A 21,858-nucleotide genomic window follows, 5' to 3' on the forward strand; every position below is an offset into this window, starting at 1 on the left:
CGACGCCGTCTTTGGGCACGCTTCGAGGCCAGAGGGCGTGTGGGTGCATGGTGACTTTGGAGGTATGGTCGCTGACTCCAGGCTTCATAGAGAAAGATGGTTTTAGCAAACCAGACCAGTACGGCGTTTACTCTATCAAAGAAACTCTCAAACGTCAGACTTTTGGCCCTGCACAGCCTGAGAGTGGGGCGATAAAACAGGCGTTGGGTTTGTGGGGAAAAGGAATGCAGTACAACACTACTGCCTCCAGAGCAGTCCACCAATCAGGGGCTGATTCAGACATGCGGTCATCAGGTAAAGTAGTTGGGCTCTTTGGCCATCAATCATGTGACCAGGTGCAATATATAAGACAAAAAGAGTTAAAATGTTAGTCTTGAATTTGGGATAGTTAATCTACATGTCAATTTCTTTTACACTTCAGATCAGATTCATTTTCCTTTCCAGCAAATCAAAGTGTGAGCTTCTAAGATCAGTGCAAACGGTGCAGGACAGTCAGAGTGATGCTCAGGTGATTGATATCATTTGTTAATAACCCTGTCTGCAGTGATGCCCAGAAGACTTGTGTGATATAAAAGTAGGACACTTTTTAAAGCAAAAGAAAGCTGACCAAATAGGATTTCATATAAAAAAAAATTTAAAATATCATCTGCTGTCTGCATGTCAAGAGGATTAGGAGTTCCTGTATCCTTTCTGTAGCTTGTTATGTCTGGACCATATAAATGCGGACTGTTAACATTTGCAAACAAAATCTTACACACTGTCTAACTTGAAAAAGTATTTGTGAAGTTGTTTTGCATTCACACATTTCAGACCTCATGTTCAATAGGAAGGCATGAATGCCAAACACCAATTTACTCTATATGACAAGAACCAATTTCATAGATCGAGCTACACAAATGTGCCCCAAAATACTTACATTGTATGAGGAGATTCCTATAAATCAAATGCTTAAAGATAATATCTGGTGTCACTAGCATACTTTACCAGCTGTAGCTATCTAGCTAGGTAATTATCATTAGCTACATGATCACTGGAAATATGTTAGTAAACAAGTTAGTAGGACATGCTAATGTTTCCAGTTAGAGGAAAGAAACATTTTGATTTACAGTATTTTTTTATTTATTTTTTAAATTAAACTGCCCTCCACACTTGATGCACAAACACAATGGCTGGTCAGGGATTTTAATTATTACGATTTTACAGACAAAATCAGACTTTTTTGAAAAAGTATGTTTGATTCCTTTCTAATCTTATTGCCTTTTACCCTTACCATTACTGAAATATATGTAATTCCGTGGCCAGTATCACCTCTAATGTACATCAGCCATGTTTGACTGTACTAGTCCATCTAAATCATATCATTCCATTGGTGGCGGTCCTGTCCAGTTGTGCGGTGATTCAGAGACTCAGTATGCAACGGACTACCTCTGCGTGGCTGCTGCCCACATCAGATAAAACACTTAAACAATTACTGTCTTATCTGCTGTGGTGGGAGAAGAGCTGGTGGCCTCATTATGACTAGATTAGAGAGAGAAAGAGAGCCCAGTCCCACTCATTCTTCACTCCTGATCGTCAGTCCACCGGGCCCTCAGGTGACACTAACCACATTACAGTCTTCACAGAGACGAACGTAATGATAGTATAACATAACCGGCTGGGACTCGCCAGGCCTTTCTTCCATTATAAGTCTCACTCTTTATTGCTGGTCCAAGTTACCAATGTTGTGTCTTCATCTTCAGGGACTGCAGTGCAAGAAAACAACTACAATGACCACTGAGTGATAATATGCAGTATGAATGAAAAAAATACTATTCAATGTTATTTATAATACTTTGTAGTGCAATCACATTTATGGGTGAAGCATTTTCCAAAAGTAAAGCACTTAGCAATGAGGATATCAAAAGTAAAACCCATTAAAACATTGAATTTATACTGGAGTCTTGAGTCATACTATTTATTTTTATTTTATTTACTTAGTTATTTTTATATACTGAAATTGATATTTCAGAGTTTAAAAACTATAACAATTTGTCAGACAATATTTGGTTTTTAACATCAAACATTTTGGGGTATTACAGAATTGCAATTAACATCTATTCTGGCATGTCTTTTAAAGTTATAAATTGACTAAATGTCAATTTTAACGTTATCTTCACTGGAAATAAAATCTGTCAAAAACAATTTTAAACAACATTCATGGCAAACATGTATTAAAGTTGAGCTAAAAAATAAGACCCAAATAAATGGAAATGCAATTCTTTACAACTAAACAAGCCCAAATTCAGCTCTAGCTGCGACCACAGGCATGCATGCATTGACACAGAAGCAGTTATGCCCCTTTTTGTTATAGTCCTCTCGCTGCCACACAACCTTTTTTCGTCAATGAACACACACACCTAAACACTAAACTCCATGCCAAATTTCAGCCTCCGAGTGCAAAAACTGTGGCCGCCAATGGATGGGGAAACTGTGAGCTATAGAGCTGCTGGTCACAGCAAAAATTCTGTAATATACTTAAAAGTCCCCCTTCCCCCATCGTCCGCTCAGGTAGGTATGTTTCTCTGTGATCACCTTCAATCTCAGTTGAAGACATTCACCAATGAAAATGATTTTGTAATATCACAATCATTGGTCCAATATGCATCTTAAACAAGTGATTTGGAAACTTGAAACCTCCAGATCACAAACTCTGAGAATAAAGTGCAGAAGGATCTTGTGTCCACGACTTAAACTTACCATATAGACATATCAGACATAAAATATTATTCCATGCTGAATATTTTTTAAATGTTTTATTATATGTCTGGAGGGGATTTTTAACTATAATAAACACTCAAACGCAGACTTATTTCTGTGCTGTGATTGCTCGTTACTTATCGGCTGACGCATATACAATAACTATATTCCTGTGATTAGCTAAAATCATTTGATGCATCTGTCAGGCTTTGATTCATAATCCGTAAGATCAAAAGTAGTGTGGTCATTTTTTCCCTATTGTGCAGTCAGTTTCTGTACATGAGTAGATGGCTGTCATTGTTGACATTTGAATTGTTTTTTGTACCACTGATGTGCTGCTTTTTTTGCAAATGTGAAAGCTTTCATAAACTGGGTCAGAGCTGAAACAGTAACAGCTGTATGAAGATATTTTGGACTGTAAAAAGGCATATTTTGAAATATTGAAACTATGACTAAAACAAAAAAATGCAATAGCAATAAAAATGGAAAAATATTACAGCAGTGGAGAGATGGCACTGATTTAAGCAGCCTGCCCTCACATCTCCTCATGCTTCTCTTTATGTCTCCGTCGCTCTCTTTCATGTGCAGAAAATGTAAAAAGACACTCAGAAATTCAACAATAGCGTTTGAAAAAAGAATGATGAAATCGTAACGCTGTCTTTGTTCTGTCACACACACTACCCTCTCTCTGTCTCTATTTCTCACTTTGTCAGTTGTTATTTTTCTGGCCCATTCTTCCACTCTCTGCCTGCAAACTCTATCTCTCTCTCTCTCTCTCTCTCTCTCTCTCTCTCTCTCTCTCTCTCTCTCTCTCTCTCTCTCTCTCTCTCTCTCTCTCTCTCTCTCGCTCTCTTCCTCTGCAGGGCAGTTGTGCTGCATGCATCTAGTGAACTCCATCCGAGCATGCCCTTACATTTCTGCCGCTGTTTTTCTCCTATTCTCTCAGCACCAGAGTTACGTATATTGGAGTTGTCATTGGCTGTCTGAATGAGCTCTGACAGTTGTTGACAGGCCTAGTGGCATTATTGTTTATCTAATCAACAACCGGTCAGCTTCTGCATTGTCGTAAATTGGTGTTGTCCTTACGTAATCTCACAGGTTATGTTGATGTTATTTACCACAGGGCTGACGCTGATACCATGGGCATCACTGGGAGGAAATGAAAATATGATTTCACTTCTGAAAGTGGTTATCTGACAGAAGTGATTCATACTAAATGAGGAATGACATACAATTTAAACAGTGACTGTTTTTTTTAACTCGACCCACTGACTGAAATATCTTAACAACTATTGGAGAGATTGTTGTTGAGCTTGACTTTTCCTTTAGCACCACCAGCAGGATTGACACTTGGCTTATATGACAGATGAATCAGATATTTTACCTCATTTAATATTTCCAACTGCATTTTAGTTGTGAATTAATTTTAGAACATTTGGGGGATTTTTATAAACCAGCTCCATTAGTCTATTTTGATGCTTTTTTATGCACTCTAGCATTAAGAGTACAAAAACTCTCAATGAATTAATTTTCAATGTTAATTATAAAAGGGTCGGTGGGCCACCTGCCACCTTATCTGGCTCGTCAGTTGAGTATCATTGCTGTTGACCTGAATTTTTGTTGAGATATATTGATTATGAACTTTGTTACAACTACAGATGAAAACCAATTATTTGTCATACAGTGCATTTGGGTTTAATCAACAGTTTATTGAAGAAAATAACAAATTATACTTTTTAAAGGAGTAGAGGATGAGAAACTCAGGAATCAGCTCTTCACAGAATATGCAGAATTTGCTGAATATGATGTCATGTTCTTCTTTCTGCTCCTCTGTCATTCCCCCTCCTTTCTGTGCAGACCATGCTGACTGCCATCTCGATGAGTGCCATCGCTACCAATGGAGTAGTGCCAGGTGGGTGAGCAGACGCTGGCACCACACAGTCATCCCTGTTTGAGTCTGTCCGCTTCTAAAATTCTCTTTTCACTGATTGCTTTTGGCGCATTACGCCCAGCGCAGCTTGCTATCCCCACAAACATTAAAAGCTTTAGTCTGGGGTCTTGTGCACTTTAACTTGTCACCACACAATGTAATTTACACAAAATACAACGTCAGCCAAATGCTTGAAACGTAAAACTGAAGGTATGTATTTGTATCTGTATGCAGACACACTATGCAGTACAACTATATTTTATAATATGAGTTTACATAGTAATGATGGCCTGCTTCTTACCAGTCGGAGTGCATACAGCAGGGGTCAGCAAATTACAGGCTTGTGGAAATGTGTGGAACTGTACACCAATTATAACTGTCTCTGCTATAACTGGTACCAGCCTTTATGCTGCTGCAAAGTGCTGATTAAGGTCTATTTATTTATGCTTGGTTACTTTATTTGCACACTGTTAGAAAATAGAAGCACTGTGTTAAAAACACAATGATAAAAATGATTAGTCACAGAAATGACGACTATTTGAGAGCAATATGACATAAGCACAGCTTTACAATTACACAAAAACTTTAAAAGTCTTTAAAAATGGTATCAATTTCTGGTGTGATAATCAATTAATAACTTTTTAAATAAAAATTGCAAACATTAACTTGTTATAGTTTCACAAACTTGGCAATTTCCTACTTTTCTTTATTATAAATTGAATACTTTGGGTTGAATACTGGCTGGGAGACACCGACCCCACGCTGCTGGAGGCGAAGCCCGTATTAATGGTCCCACCGGAGGGAAGGGAGGCAGAAGAGAATTAGAACCAGTACTGAGCGAAGCAGACTGTCGGACCCTGCCGCAGTAAAATTAGAGGTTTCCTAAGGGACTCGGATTCACTACCACTTTTGTTCACAGGGACTGCAAAAATCAATACAAAATGAAAGTCCCTTGTAGTAGCTTTAAACAGTGCTTTCTTGACTTTGTACGACAAAATGTAACACATACATACATAGATGTAAATGTTGTGAATTGTTATTTATTGAAATAGTGGTATCTGATAATAGATCGGCCTATTGTCACCGATACCCGATCCAGATTTTTGAGTCAGAATCGAACAGATATCCAATATCAGTATCGGTGCATCTCTATTCATTGCATTTAGATTATTTACATACCTACATATAAACATTTTCTGTTAACATTGTTGTGTGTGTGTGCAGCTGGAGGTTCCTACTACATGATATCCCGTTCGCTGGGCCCTGAGTTTGGGGGAGCAGTGGGGATCTGTTTCTATCTGGGGACCACCTACGCTGGAGCCATGTACATCCTGGGGGCCATTGAGCTCCTTCTGGTGAGAAATATCCTCTCTCTTTTTCTGTTACAGTCATCACCTGCTTCATCATTTTTTAAGGGTTATATTTTTGTGCCAGTCACAATATTTGCAGCGTGAGCCCACCAGTGGACTCAGTGGTTTTGTGGCGAGAGGTGAGTGACAACAGTTGAGATGTCACTTGGAAGAGTGTGTCGGAATAGTACCTTCTAAACAAATATTCAAATAAGGCATTGTAGATAAAAGATGATTTCAAGTTTCATGCTCTTCATTATCAAATGCAAAACAGTTACAGAGAAACTGTCGTTGGCAATGATAATCTTTCATCTCTGGCGCTGTTCAACAATGCTCAATAAATATGTTTAAAAAAAGAAAATCACCCAAGTAAAAGGAAAAAGCGGAATCTAAGACATAAAATAGTGCAAGTTAAAATTGAAGGCTAAAGTATAAACAATCAAATATAAATCCAAGTCATATAAATGTTTGTTAGACAGTAATGCAAACCTCAGATCTATTCTAAGAACAGCTGCCATGTTTTCTCAGACCAGAAATTAGAAGCAAAGACCACTGACGGCCCAGTAAGTGAGTGAAGGAGACCCTCTTTTGTGCAACCTACTTGAAACGACATCCATTTCAAGTCAATTCATGCAGTGTTGCCAGAGCGGGAAGTGTTGAAAGGGAAAATAATGGAATTGCTTTGCAAGGTTAGTGGGGTATGACCACTCAATGCATAGCTTTTCCTTCCCAGCAGTAAACTGCAACATCATACTTTTGACAATTTTGTCATAATGATAACGCTCACAAAAGCTGGAAAGAGGAAGGTGATGTCATTGAGCATCAAGTTCAGAATTGCCATGATTGAATATAAACCCTTAGATTCAATTATGTTGGTGATACATGAAAGATTTGGTTCCATGTTGCTCCAGCCCAAAACTCGTGCCAATATTGGAAATGGTTCAATTATATGAGGCAAGGAGCCAAACACAAGCAGCAGCATCGAATAATTCAGAAACCAATCACTGATGTCTACTGAGAATATGGGCACACTATCTTTCTCTTTTCTAAAAAAGGTATCATTGATATTAAAATGTCTTAGACTGAAAGAGCATTTTCGTTTTCCATTCTACTATTAATTCTGACACTGTGTTCATGTTAGCCGGTGTCTGACTGACAAGTCAGTCTCATTGATCTTGTTTTGCAGTCAGCATAGCAGTCGTGGCAGAAGCAGTTAAATTAGATAGTTAGATGTGAAAATTAAAACCAATCTCATGTCCATGCGTTCAGTATGAAGCAACAGCCGCCAGTTAGTAGCTTCAAAAATTCAGACATGGATTAAAACAATCAACATATTACGTGGTAATTAATGAGCTTTAGACAGTTTCCAGTCTTTATGCTAAGCTAAGCTAACCAGCATGACTCGACTAAAAGTAAATAAGTGTACTTACCAAAATGGCGAGCTTTCCTTTAACATTTGTCATGACAAATATAAATATATGTTTAAGATATGTACAACTTAAACACTTTGACCAAAAATCTATTTTTTGACATATATTTAAAAAAAAAGACAGGATTAGAACTTGGAAAATGTATTTTCTTGCTTCACTGTGTATTTAAAGGTTTTTATCAAAGTCTAAATGAGTAGACTATAATCCAGGAAGAATGTTTGATATCACTGTATCCCTGTCAGCAGAATGCAGTGCAGCTTGATTGCTGTGGACTGGTGACACGTCAGTGCATTCAAAGATAATGGAGAATTGGCAAATGTGGGAAAAAAAGGACTTGTGCTCCCAATAAAAATGACACCTAGCAGTGCATCACTGTGTGCCACATGCCTTTGAGAAAACAGAGCTCTCCTTATTTTCCTCCTCAAAGCGCTTTGAAGCTATTTTTTTCTCAAGCTGAGTGTTCTTCAACGTGAATTCTGATCAGTTGACGAAATGCAGGGATCTTTCATCTCGATCTTCATTCCTCTTCCTCCTCCTCCTCCTCCTCCTCCTCCTCTGCCTTTTATTCTACACTCCTTCCACTGCAGTCCCCCTCTGTTGGGTAATTATGCAAATACTGCATTAGCGAGCGATCAAGACACTGGCAATTCCTTGAAACAGCTCTCATCACTTTGGTCCACTGTTATCAACCTACCAGAGTGTGTTTTTTATTTTTGTATTCTTCCATTATTCTCCTTCTGGTTGCCTCTAATGGATATGCAGAGTTTGATCATGCCCGGAGGTTAATTCTGTCTTCTGGGTCAAAGCTGGCTTAGTTTCCATTGTAAAATAACAATCCCTGCAGAATTGTAAGGAGCGGATCTGGAGAGGGCTGATTTGAATACGTTTCATCCTTCCACCCAAGCCAAGAACACAAACTGATGCTGCTATTTTAGGAAGCACGAACAGTTCACAGCGAAGCAGGAGATTTGTTTGCCTCGTGATAATGCTGTTCTTAGCACCAGATCACTTTCTTCAGCCAAATGACCAAAATGAACCACGACTCCCTGCCTGTACTTCTCAATTTGATTTCCTCTTTATGGTGATTCAACGGTTTTGGGTAGAAACCAAATGATTACTTGAAAAAAAAAGAGACATTCCCATGGTTATGTAACCGCTTCGGGATGAATCATCTAAAGCTGATGACAGATACTGACGGGCTAATTAGGGGTTTACTGTTTTTATATATGATGGTACTATTCTTGGATTGACCCGTAGTAAAAGTGTAATAAAGGCCGTTCATTTTGAATATTAATACCACGCTTGAGTTCTTTAATTAAGCTGAATTAAAATAGCAGAGCAGTTTTAGGCTTCAAGCTGCAGTCGAGGACTGTTAATGTGAGCATCACATGTTTTCACACTTCACAGAGTTGTCCTCCTCACTCACCTCACGCCTTTCTCACCTCTCTTTTATTATGTTTCGGCTATCCTTTCTTTCTTCTTTTTTTTACCGAGGGTGAAATTTATTAAATTCAGCAGTAAACAGTGAACTAGAGGAGCAGGCTTGTGACCTGATATCTCCGAGTTTAAATCCCCAGACAGGCTGGTAGAAAAGTGAGGAGGGAAAGTGGATGAGTAACACTCCCTGAACAGCTATACCACCATGATGCCCTTGAGCAACAATGAGATTGTATGGAACTTTTATGAGAAAATTGCAGGTGTGATATCCCTGGATATATACAGGAGGAAAACAATAATAAAATAACCTTCTGCTTCAGATCTACATAGTGCCCCAGGCGGCAATCTTTCCCCTGGAGGGCCTGGAGGGCCCCGAGGCAGAGGCCGCCCTGCTGAACAACATGCGCGTGTACGGGACCATCCTGTTGACCTCCATGGCCACGGTGGTGTTTGTCGGCGTGAAGTATGTCAACAAGCTGGCCCTGGTGTTTCTGGCCTGCGTCATTCTCTCCATCCTGGCCGTCTACGCCGGCGTCATCAAGACCGGCATCGATGCTCCGGATTTCCCGTAAGCAATGACGACCAACCATTTCCAAAAGAATACAAGCTTAGCCTTAAAGACATAACCATAACCCCCACAGCCAGGCGGAGAAACACACCTGATGTATAAACACAAGCACACAACACGCGCTAGGTCTGTAGCAACATGTCACTACATTGACTGGATGCTACATAGCCATCTGAGTTGATTTGAAAGCTCTTAAATTAACAAAGTATTTGTTTTGTTTTCATTGAAATACTCCACTTGCTTTGACACGTTTCTGTTCCTTCAGATTTATTTCCCCCATGTGCCAATAACACTACAGTTCATATTGACCAGCTCCAATATGTTTAGACTTGTAGGTTAAATTGTAGCTAAATCTGCTACACACTGAAGTATAGTATTTGCTGATGAATCAACAGTTACATGTAACCTAGACGTCTACTTTTCAACACATTTTAGCTCGGATGTCTGGACGTTAAAAATCACTAAATCAGTGCTTCCTGGTGAGAATAGTGTTGTTAGTGTTGTCTTTGAAATTTCAAACAAATGAGATTCTTTGACTTGATACTCAAACGTTTATTTTTTGCTTTCTAAATTATTTTAGTATCAGATCAAATTTGGCATTTTGAAATGTGTTATTATTGTTATCATTATTCTGATGGTATAAATATTCTAATTCTTATAATAATGATTATAGTTTGATTATAATGATTATGATGCTAGTCTCATGTCAATGTGTCCTTGAGCAAGGCACTTAGCCCAAAAATTGCTCCCGTAGCTGTGCCTACGGTAGATAGATACTGAATTGTAAGTCACTTTGGATAAAACCCTAAGCTAAATGACTGTAATATTTATTGTTAATAATGCTTTTTATTATTATTTGTATTATACAAGACGTCAAAAACGAATTTTGTGCTTTTCCTCTCTCCAGTGTGTGTCTCTTGGGCAACCGTACGTTGGTTTGGAAGACCTTCGATGTGTGTGCCAAGACCGTTGAGACAGCTAACGGGACAGTCACCACCCAGCTGTGGCGCATGTTCTGTGACTCACCTTTGCTCAATGCTACCTGCGACAGGTACTTTACATCCAACAATGTGACCCAGATACAGGGCATCCCAGGGATCACCAGTGGAATCCTGGCAGGTTGGTTTATCCAGTTTGGATCTGCATGTGTATCATTTTCATACATTGAGCACACAAATACACACATCACGTACAGCACGCACAAATAAAGAAGTCTTTCTGTCTCTTGTCTTAATATGTTGCTGAGTTACAGATAATTAACTAGTGGTGTTGCATTCTCTACTCAAAGGGAAAAGGTTTTGTTAAACTGAAATATTGTGGATTAGATGTCTTAACACAGGTTAAAGCTGTGTGCTTTGTATTTCTGGGTGATTTTCTGTTGTACAAACATCTGTAGTCAAATGGGAAAAACAATAAGGGGCATTAAGCATAAATAAGGAATAATGAAATTATTAAGGAAGACTGTCACTGATAAATAATAGATTCACTGAACTTGCTAAATTGGATTAGAATAGATTTTTTTGAATGTCTGTTGTATAGAAAGAAATATCAGAGTCTGAAAGTCTTTCCTGGAAATGTGGAAAATGATGAAGTAAGGGACCCTGACTGCAGCAGCACTTACGTTTGTCAGCCGTGGGCTACCAGAAACCCGAGGCTATGGAAAGCCTAGAGCTAGCTTAACCTCGTTTCTCTCTATTAGTTAATACAGGGCTAACGGTAAACTCTGTGTTAAGGATCCACGTTAAAAAAAAATCAAAGCCTTGTTAATATGTCTATAAAAAGAATTCACCCTCTATGAATGTTTTAACAAAAACCCTTTAATGTCAGTTAGTCAGAGACTTCTACAACCAAATGGCTTCACCTGTCACCTATTAAAGGGGGTGAATACTTTGTTTTTATTTGTAATTGTTAATATGTAATGTGTTTTCCCATAAATATATTTTTTCTGTTGATTAGTGTAAAAAAGTCACATTAAATCCTCTTTGATTCAGTGCTTTTTATAGGCACTGTATGTTTAGAAGACGCTGCTTTATGACAGCAATGTAATCAACCAAACGGTGGGTTATTGGGGCTAGCTCTTAAAAGTCACAGTTGGAGCACTACAGTAGGTTTAGGTGGGAGACGACCATAGACTTGAATTTAAGCCCAGGCCTTTTGGAGTCTAGTGTTGCTTAAAATCCCTATGAAATAACTCCTGGAATGCATTTTGTTTTTGTTTATTATAAAACAAATACAGAGCATCAAAGTAGCTATGTAAAAGTAGAAATCGCTGTTAACTGCATAGTTTAAGTAATTCAGGTAGTCTCAGATTCTCTCGACTCAATTCTTCTCCACGTCCCTCTCACCCATCCAGAGAACCTGTTTCCGATCTACTATGAGAAAGGGGATCTGATTGCCAGAACTAACATGGACTCAGTGGAGGACCAGGACGACCCTCTGACCAACGCAAACCGCTATGTGTTGGCCGACATCGCTAGCTTCTTTACGTTGCTGGTCGGCATCTACTTCCCTTCTGTGACAGGTGAAAATCTGGATTATTGATATTGTGCTTCTGCCAACTCACCCTGTGTTTGTATGTGTGTGAATCTCCTTGATCTTGTTAATGTTTGCTGCTCGACTATGTGTTCAGGGATCATGGCTGGCTCCAACCGCTCTGGAGACCTGCGTGACGCCCAGAAGTCCATCCCTGTTGGAACCATTGCAGCCATCACCACCACCTCCTTTGTCTGTATCCTCTCACTACTGCCCCCTACAGGATAGCAGGGGTCACTGCACAGACCAATTTCAAAAATATTTTATCCTAGAGAGGACATTACAAGTCAAATTTACTCCACAGGATTGTTAATGTTACACAAATCCTAATTATTACGTTAAACGTATGTATGTAATGTAATGCATGTAATGTAATGTATGTACAAATCCTAATCAGGACCTTGTTTAGATTATATTCAACTTTATTGTCATTGCACAGTGTATAAATACTTAGACACTGAAATGCAGTTTAGCATCTTAGTGCAAAAATTAGTAAAGTGTAGAGTTATGCACAGAATATGTACAAAATACAAAATAAATAGAATGTGGAATAAACAGTAAGAGGTATAAATACACAAGATATATACAGTATGGGCAATTTGAAACGTATGCCGCAGTTACAGTAGAAATACTATAGACATCTAAAAGTACTAGAAGTATTCCAGCCAGATATCCACTCAAACAGGTATTTTAAGCTCAGCGATGATACGTCAGACACCACTGGTCCGATGTTGACAGGACTTGAAGCGACCCACTGATTAGCGTGCAGGGAGCGCCATAATTAAAGGTCAACATTTTGATTTGTGAAAGGTCATTACTGCTACAATACCAGTCTGATTTTGACTGGGGGTATTGCATCATTTTTCTGAAGTATGCCTGTATCGTTCATGGGAGATGACGTTCTCTTTTTCTTAATCCGTGGTGGCATTGCTACTGAATCATTCCAATATCAGCTAGTTTGTTTTTCACACAAATACATCTTGAGTTCTCTAACATGTTCATGTTTTATTTAATATAACATTTATTGATTAAGCAGAAGTAAAAGAAGCCAGCACAATAATGTAGCTAAAGCTAAAGAGAGGCGTGTGACACATCATTTGGCTGTACTTCAACAAACAGACCTCTAACTCTGAAGCAGCCATCTTGAATGACTTCCATGTATCTCAGAGTAATCAGCTTGGAGTCTAAACAAATTTGATTAGGACGTCTAATCGCATTAGTGAGCTGCCTATGCAATCACAAGTTAATAAAGCAGAAGGATATTAGTTACAATGTCATTGATCTGTGAGATATTATCCTAAACAAAATCGATTAATGTCTTTTCTCAGCAAACACACTTTATTGGTTTATCAGATTATTAAGTTTATCTTCAAAGGGAAAGGTTGATGATGTCTTCAATCAAGCCCCGTCCATCACTAAACAGGTCTCATCTAAAGAACATTGATGACACCTTGTCTGTGAAATACTTTTACTTTCCTGATCCATACCTGCTTAGACATGTCCAGTGTGATTCTGTTTGGTGCCTGCATCGAGGGTGTGGTCCTCAGGGACAAGTAAGTCAATCCTTTGTTAGCTGAGACAAACAACCCTGTAAACAACTGATTATTCTTTCCATGCTATGCTTGCTATTAATATTGCAATAAAAAAAAACATTGATTGTGTTTTTTAAATGGCAAACAACCTTTCCCCATCTCCTTAAGGTTTGGAGAGGGAGTCCACGGGAATTTGGTGATTGGCACATTGGCTTGGCCGTCACCATGGGTGATCGTGATTGGCTCCTTCTTCTCCACCTGCGGGGCGGGGCTGCAGAGTCTGACAGGAGCTCCTCGTCTCATGCAAGCCATCGCCAAGGACGGCATCGTGCCCGCCCTCCGGGTCAGTCTGTCTACTTATTTACACCGTCATCATTTCTCCTTACCTTTTCCAATGATTTTACATACTGGGACAAACAGCACACCTAACAGACAATTAATGTAACTGTGTTGTCTCCACAGATCTTCGGCCATGGAAAGGCCAACGGAGAACCCACGTGGTCCCTCCTGCTGACAGCTTGTATCTGCGAGAGCGGCATCCTCATTGCTTCCCTGGATGCAGTAGCTCCCATCCTCTCCATGTGAGAACTGAACTCTCTAATTAACTGCCGTTTCTGAAGAACCAACAGTGGGAGACTTCAGAGCAGGAAGTCCGCTGCTATTCCTTAAACGATGCAAATGCCAAATTTTATGTGCTCAAGATTTAGCTCATCACACAAAGGGCAAAACACTTTTCTGCTCTGCTAATACATATAAATACCAGTGAATGTGATGGATATTAAGACAACACACTTCTTGGACTGCAATCAGGGTGAAATCACTTGATTATGGCAAAGGACATAAGAAGGGTTTGTTTTTAAACTGAGTGTCTGTGTGTCCTGCAGGTTTTTCCTGATGTGCTACATGTTTGTGAACTTGGCCTGTGCTCTGCAGACTCTACTGAGAACTCCAAACTGGAGACCCCGCTTCAAGTTCTACCACTGGTCCGTTCAGCAGCTACTGAGACAAAGCTGAATAATTGTATTTTAAGTACATTCTAAATTTGTCTCCCTGGGCCTCTATCTTACTGTCTGTGTCTCTCCACAGGGCTCTGTCCTTCCTGGGGATGAGCTTGTGTCTCACTCTCATGTTCCTCTGCTCCTGGTACTACGCCATCGTCGCCATGGTTATTGCTGGCTCTATCTACAAGTATATTGAGTTCGCAGGGTGAGTGGAGCGCAACCCCAGGAGAGATTGGATTCGCTGGCTGCCTTTGGGTTTAGCGGGTGTGTGTGTGTGTGTGTGTGTGTGTGTGTGTGTGTGTGTGTGTGTGTGTGTGTGTGTGTGTGTGTGTGTGTGTGTGTGTGTGTGTGTGCTGTATTTTAAGAGTTTTCTGCTTCTAAATCCACACCATCAATACGTTTTTGTTTAGGGGTTTAAAGGGAAATTAGTGTTTTGGGTTTTAGTACTTCTGTTTGTTTTGGCTCCTGTCCCTCGTGTGTGCTGTGCCTCAAGAGTGCTGATGTCCTAGCAAAACACTTATAATACTGTAGGAAACATGTAAATACTATGTGTTACACATAATCTCCTCCTTATCATTATGGGTGGATAATTAGACAACTGGCCAATGGGCACGTGAAACGCCCCCTCACCCCTCCTACATGAGAGCAAAACCCCCAGACTCAAAGAGACACAAAGTAATTACAAACAATGGGGCTGAACATCATTCAGTGATGTTTTGCAGGTAAATATTTAAAAACTATACAGTAGCTGTGTCGTCTGTAATTACTCTGCATCTCTTTGTAGTTGTTTTGCATCTATTTCAATGACATTGTCCAGGTGAAGCAGACCTGTAAGGTGCTGTCGTTGGTTCAGAAACGGCACCTGAACTTCAGTGTTTAGTTCACACTGGAGATAGAGTGGCAGTCGGACTCGTGTCTAAAGCTTCCTGCCACAGTAGATCCATGCTGAACCATATATTATACTAAACACAAGTGCACATAGGAGACCAACAAAGAAAGCCTGAGATGAGGATTCTGTCTTAAAATAGTGGCCTGTGCCCGCTCAGTAATCCATCCATGCTTATGATGGAGTTGTACCAAGCAATGCACACTGAGTATTTAAGTGCTGTAATTCCCTGTGGTGAGTGACATCATGTTAACTTGACATTTAACAGTGATGCCTAATCCTTAATCACACTGCATTATGTCAAACTGTCGTCTAGAAGTCGACTGTATCACTGTCACTTTTTATATTTAGAACGAAGCTGCTGAACTTTTGTTCATGTTTTGATTGAGGAATAGTGATTGGCGCTTGTCTGTGTCACAGTGCGGAGAAAGAGTGGGGAGATGGGATACGAGGTCTGTCTCTGAGCGCTGCACGTTACGCTCTCATGCGACTGGAAGAAGGTCCACCGCACACCAAGAACTGGAGGTATAACGCACAGTCACACATTGTGATGTTTTATCATGGTTCTAATTAACATAGAAATTAACAACGAGTCTCTCTGTTAATGTGATTCTCCTCATCAAAGCTGTCAAACATTAAGAAGTGTTTGTGAACTCATATTAACGCGTCAACCCTCCATGCTGTTTTTATCTGTCTCTCCTTCCCAACTAGGACTTATACTTGTCCCACTCTGCCATTTCTTTGCCCACGCATCTATTTGATTCTTCGTTGCTCTCCCTTTTCTGCATTTCTTTCCCTCGACGTTTTTCTGCTTGGTGTTTTCACTCTCTCTCCCCTCTCTTCAGGCCCCAGTTGTTGACGCTAGTTAGTACAGATGCAGAGCAAAACGTGGAACAGCCTCGGCTGCTCTCTCTGACCAACCAGCTGAAGGCAGGCAAAGGTCTGACCATTGTTGGAACAGCTCTAGTGGGAACCTTCCTGGAGAACCACGAACAGACCGAGCGTGCAGAGCAGGTAGGGAGCCCTAAAACTCATTAAATCTTTAAAAATCTGTTCTTCTGTGGAACATTAACATTTGTGGAAATTAAATTTGATCACAGCAAACCGTGCCTCGACAGCTGCCAAAAAGACATACTTATGACTAAAATTTGTAAAACAAATGTTTGTGCAAATGTGTGTATATATATTAGTATTTATGTATATGGCCATTGGGTCTCTTTTTAGTATCGTCCTTGTTTTTTAATTACTTGATTTTATTTTCCATTGCAATTACCTGCAGTCCCCACTGGACCTGGAATCTAAACTCATGTCATACAAAAATCTATTCACAACTATATTTTTCTTTATGTATATATATATATATATATATATATATATATATATATATATATATACACATTGTGTAAGCCATAAATCAGTATATCCCAAAATAGTTCTGTGAGTATCATATCAAAGTCAAAAGTGCAAAAGGCAGGTGTCTTTAAATACTGGATCATTTACTATGGTCTGGTTCTCGAATGTTTTATTGGTGAGTTTCTCGGGCAAAACAACCCTGCAAGCCAGAGGCTAACACTAAGCTAGCCTTTCACCTGTTCTCTGAACCTTGGTAACATTTATTCTCCGTCTTGTCTTTCTAGGCGCTGCGTAAACTGATGGAGACTGAGAAGGTGAAGGGCTTCTGTCAGGTGACCGTGTCCTCGAACCTACGCGACGCCACCTCCCACCTCCTCCAGGCCAGTGGGCTAGGAGGCCTGAAACATAACGCTGTGCTGGTGTCCTGGCCACGCAACTGGAGGCAGGGAGACGAGCACCAGACCTGGAGGAACTTTGTTGGTGGGTCATTGGGAAAGCAAATAAACCAATAAACCCATCCTGTCAAAGCGTTGGCTCTGCTGATGCAGTGTGTTGGAGTGGCGCACTTTTCCTCAACCACAAACCGCCAGTTTCAGGCTGTTTTTATGTTCGCGCTGCTGAAGCATCTCAGCAAGACAAAATCCTTACCAGCTCCAGCTTTTGAGCAGCTCATCCAGCTCTGTTTGAGAGTGGAGGTGAAATGAAAATCTCTAATAAAAAGAATAGCTGATCAATATCAAAGCTTCCCATTGAGGTCAAGCACAGCCAATTAACTACATCAAGACAAAATCCAAATCACCTTAAAAATGTGAATAGTCATTATAATCAAATAACAGTAACAGTAACAGAAGTAGTATCGCTAATACTTAGGCTCTCTGTATTTGTCCGTTCTGCAGAGTTGGTCAGAGAAACCACCACCGCTGACCTGGCTCTGCTCGTCCCGAAGAACATCGCAGCCTTCCCGTCCAACGGAGAGCGCTTCACTGAGGGTCACATTGACGTATGGTGGATCGTCCATGATGGAGGCATGCTGATGCTGCTGCCCTTCCTTCTCCGCCAGCACAAGGTACCGTGCCATCAGTTAATACTGCAAAAAAAAGACAAAACAAGTGAATATTTCAAGTATAGTACAAACAAGTAAACAAGCAAAGCATGGTCTAAATTCTTACAGTTTGCAGTTTTAATACTCTGAGATGCAGCTCAGAAATAGTTTCTGTAGTATTTTGTGGCGAGGTTTAATGTTCTAACCAGGTAGGCAAGATTTGCCAAATCAATAATATAAAACAAGATTTACTAATGATAAAAAAGCAACATAAAGGAGTCTCAGAACAATTATGTAAGAGTATGTCAGCAGGGTTGTTTTTGCTGCTCAGGTTTGGAGGAAGTGCAAGATGCGCATCTTTACTGTGGCCCAGTTGGACGACAACAGCATCCAGATGAAAAAAGACCTGACCACATTCCTCTATCATCTCCGTATTGACGCCATGGTGGAAGTTGTAGAAATGGTGAGTTTTCTCAAGACTAGACTGGCTTTTTAAATTTCTGTAACCACTGATGTCAGAAAAATAAGTACATCTATATCTCAGTGGAGGTCGGCTGGTTACATAATAAGAGAATCCAGCGACGCTTCGGGTTTAGCCAGTTGCTCCAGTAAACACGACTAGTAGCGTGTGCCGGCAGAAGCATTACTGCCCTGGAAACGGCACTGTTGCGAGGTTCAGCATGAAATAGTGTGTTAAGGCATCGGTATAACCAAAGTGCTATTCAGATGATCAAACAAGAGTCTGAAAAACGTTGCTCCCCCCTCATCTTACAGACGTTGGAATTGGGAATGTCTCCCAACAATTTTCCAAAACCTTTCCAAAACCAACATTAAGACATTCACACTCACTTTACGCTACATTTTTTCTACATTTTTCACACAATTATTTGTTATTTTTGTGTGTACAACCAAGCTCAACACAATCAATGCCTTCGATGAAAGATTGTCGAAAGTGTGCTCCGTTATCCCTATTTGTACGATGCATCCTGTCTCGCTCCTCCTCTGTAAAGACAGGCTTTCACCCTGCCTTCTGGTGCGGCCCATAATAACAGACATAAACACATTTGCTGTGAGAAGTGGTCTGTCGACTCGTCGGTTGGATAGTTGATGCTTGTGTTCAAAGCACATCTAATACAGGATTCAGCAGGGACAGAGACAAATACTGGTAAATGAATATGAAACAGGAATAGTGAAAGAAAAATGAACCGTCCATTTCTTTCATCTCAGCATGACAGTGACATCTCAGCCTACACCTACGAGAAGACCCTGGTGATGGAACAACGGTCGCAGATGCTGAAACAGATCAACCTGACCAAGAATGAGCGTGAGAGAGAGGTAGGAAAGTTTTGTTGTTTTGAAATGCACTCAAAGATGCACACAGAGCCTTGACAAGACTTGACGGGCCGACTTGGCATGGCTGGCATGAATTGACTGGACGTGACACATAAACCCCTGTGGACAAAAGCATATCTACGGTTAAATCGGAGCAGTGGGATACCATATTTCCCCTCTCTATCAGCGTTGACTACAGCAGCAACTGCTTTGCTTTTGTGAATCACAGCATGTTGGCGTTTTGACAGATTTGGAAAATAAAAGATATTGATCTCAGTGTTATACTATTATTAGCTCCTCCGAGTTCTTTGTTGAACTTTAAGATCGCCTGGTTCTCCACGTAAGTAAATTTGATATGCAAAGGAAGTATTCTCACTTTTACTTAACTTTTATTGTATACGTCATTGCGGTGATATAAAATAAATAAATGTAAAAACACATTTCTGAATCTCCTCTCATATCTCTCCCTCCTCGCTTTGCTTCATCTGTGTCTTCACAGATCCAGAGTATCACCGATTCATCCCGCGGGTCGATCCGCCGTAAGAACCCGGCCGCTGTGACCACCCAGCTGAGTGTGACCGAGGACCCGCCAGCAGCCAGCAAGGAGGAGAAGCCTGAGGAAGAGGTAGAGCACAGCCGGGATCAGTTTGAAGTGTAAAGTTTGTGCTCACATGTAGGTGATTTAACACAGAGCGAGCAAGAAGGGAACAAAGTGAGCGATGGGATAAAACCAGGCACCCGGGGATTTCATGACAAACAAAAACTGGATAACATAGAAGAACAAAACACAAAGTAAAGGAAAACTATAAATAGAAGTTTGGTGTAATATAAATACTACAACTTTATATGATTTAAAGGAATAGTTAGACATGTTGGGAGATGAACTGAAGCGGGTATAGCAGTACTACAGAATAGTAGCAGAAGGTACATTCAGCCCGGGCTTGGTTGTTGAACTGATTGCGTCTTCTATCGACCTGCCGGTTAATTTCAAAGTGATAGCGAATAACTTTTGTCTTGCCTCAATCACAGCCCATGTTACTGCAAAAGAAGCTTCATAAAATGCAGACTGAGCAATGTAAGGCTCCTTAACCTCGCTGCTCTTCCTCCCCCTCTCTCAAACACTGTGGCTCTCTGTGACCTTTGACCTGCATTCCTACATTTCCACCTCAACCGTGACTCTTCCGTGTAATGTATGTGTGAATCCACATCCGTCCTCTCTTCCTCTCGTCTCATAGTCAAAGTCGGCCTCTTCCCCTGTGTCCCCCCCTGCCCAGGTCCAGCTCATCCACGACAACACCACCCCAGCCAGCCCCGCCACCCCGGCCACCCCGCTGACCCCCGCAGAGGGGGCTCAGAGCCCCGGGGAGCAGGTCCAGATGACCTGGACTGAGAAGTGTGACGGCGAACCAGCCAAGCCGCCTGGCGCAGCCACACCAGAGGGCATCAAAGACTTCTTCAACATGAAGCCGTGAGTGCTTTGAAATGCTCATTGAACCTGTCACCTGTTGTAAAGGTGAATTGCCTTCTTGTTCCTGACAAAAAAAGAACCTCGAGTCTTTTTGTTTCTGTACAATGTAGCACCAAAAAGGTCTGCCTGAGTGCTGTTAAAGAAGTAGGAACACTAAATAAAACATTCACAGCTTAGTAGTGATGAGTGTGTTTCTCTTCTTGCCATGCTGCAGCGAGTGGGAGAACCTGTAAGTATTTCAGTCCTTATGAACCTCATTCAGTCCATTCACATCTCATACTGACCGAGTTGGCCACATGAGCAGATGTAGATGGAATACTTTTGTGTGAATGAGCATCTTCCACCTCGAACAGCTTAGTGTCACAAAATGCTTCATAACATGCTCTGAAATATCCTTGTCTTTACTCAGGAACCAGTCCAATGTGCGACGTATGCACACAGCGCTCCGGCTGAATGAAGTCATCATCAAAAAGTCCTCCGAGGCCAAGCTGGTCCTCCTCAACATGCCCGGGCCACCCAGGAACCGGACAGGTGACGAGAACTGTATCCTTCCCCGGGACAGAAGTAGGTTTACTGAGAGTATGTTAGAGACAGAATGCACTCCTCTCATAACACAAGTAGTAAGCTTCGACTCTGTTGAGTCACTTGCATCCTGACTATTGTTTCTGTCCCATTTTCATAGTAGGTACGATTGATTTGTACCCCGCCACTCAGCTTTCACTTTAGTTATGTTGTTCCATACTAGAGTACACTTGCGTCATCTACGTGACATTTGTCAATGTTGTCGCTACCGTGTAGAAAAGCGCTACCCAATAACAAGATCCCAAGCCCATACAAGTCAACCTTTGCGTTATGCTTACAATAGTTTATATTTTGGAGACAATATCAAACCTCTCATCTGCCTTCGTTGAAAAAGACCTGCCCTTTCAAAACTACTCACTGACTGCTACTTGCGTTAAATAGCAATCCACTTCCATTTTTATTTATCAATGGTACAGTTGTGCTTTTCACACCTATTGTGAACCATAATCGAGAGCACCTTTTAAAGTTTTTAAAGTTGCTTGATCAGTGTACTCTGATCGGGGCCTGGGGTCGCTGAAGTGAAAGCCTCCTAACTCTCAAATATCACGATGCCACACTGGCAGATCCAGATACTGAGGGGCTCAAACGGATGAATACAGACAACAGCTGGAGGCTTAACACTATCCTCAGGACTTACAATAAAAGAGGGATGGTCTAACACAATACCCAGTCCATGTGCC

The 21,858-nt window shown here is 40.8% G+C and overlaps 1 protein-coding gene across 3 annotated transcripts in view; it reads left to right on the forward strand.

The window, feature by feature from the left end:
• slc12a5a (solute carrier family 12 member 5a) overlaps positions 1-21,858 on the forward strand; it is a 150,759-nt gene that overhangs the window by 124,580 nt on the left and 4,321 nt on the right. For 2 of the 3 annotated variants that reach the window (XM_068712476.1, XM_068712478.1), the window contains exons 5-25: positions 4,594-4,648; positions 5,891-6,021; positions 9,203-9,450; positions 10,358-10,569; positions 11,804-11,971; positions 12,080-12,178; positions 13,478-13,535; positions 13,683-13,857; positions 13,977-14,095; positions 14,399-14,497; positions 14,601-14,720; positions 15,822-15,926; positions 16,247-16,415; positions 17,039-17,234; positions 17,651-17,820; positions 18,128-18,259; positions 19,024-19,131; positions 19,628-19,753; positions 20,364-20,596; positions 20,811-20,825; positions 21,006-21,139. In XM_068712476.1, the coding sequence (XP_068568577.1) occupies positions 4,594-4,648; positions 5,891-6,021; positions 9,203-9,450; positions 10,358-10,569; positions 11,804-11,971; positions 12,080-12,178; positions 13,478-13,535; positions 13,683-13,857; positions 13,977-14,095; positions 14,399-14,497; positions 14,601-14,720; positions 15,822-15,926; positions 16,247-16,415; positions 17,039-17,234; positions 17,651-17,820; positions 18,128-18,259; positions 19,024-19,131; positions 19,628-19,753; positions 20,364-20,596; positions 20,811-20,825; positions 21,006-21,139 (2,872 nt within the window). The remainder of the gene's footprint in view (positions 1-4,593; positions 4,649-5,890; positions 6,022-9,202; positions 9,451-10,357; positions 10,570-11,803; positions 11,972-12,079; positions 12,179-13,477; positions 13,536-13,682; positions 13,858-13,976; positions 14,096-14,398; positions 14,498-14,600; positions 14,721-15,821; positions 15,927-16,246; positions 16,416-17,038; positions 17,235-17,650; positions 17,821-18,127; positions 18,260-19,023; positions 19,132-19,627; positions 19,754-20,363; positions 20,597-20,810; positions 20,826-21,005; positions 21,140-21,858) is intronic. The other variant, XM_068712477.1, reaches the window with a different exon arrangement.

Source organism: Cebidichthys violaceus, unplaced genomic scaffold (assembly GCF_023349555.1).
Source record: "Cebidichthys violaceus isolate CVI_PGR_0920_01 unplaced genomic scaffold, fCebVio1.0.p SCAF_17, whole genome shotgun sequence".
Classification (NCBI taxonomy): domain Eukaryota; kingdom Metazoa; phylum Chordata; class Actinopteri; order Perciformes; family Stichaeidae; genus Cebidichthys; species Cebidichthys violaceus.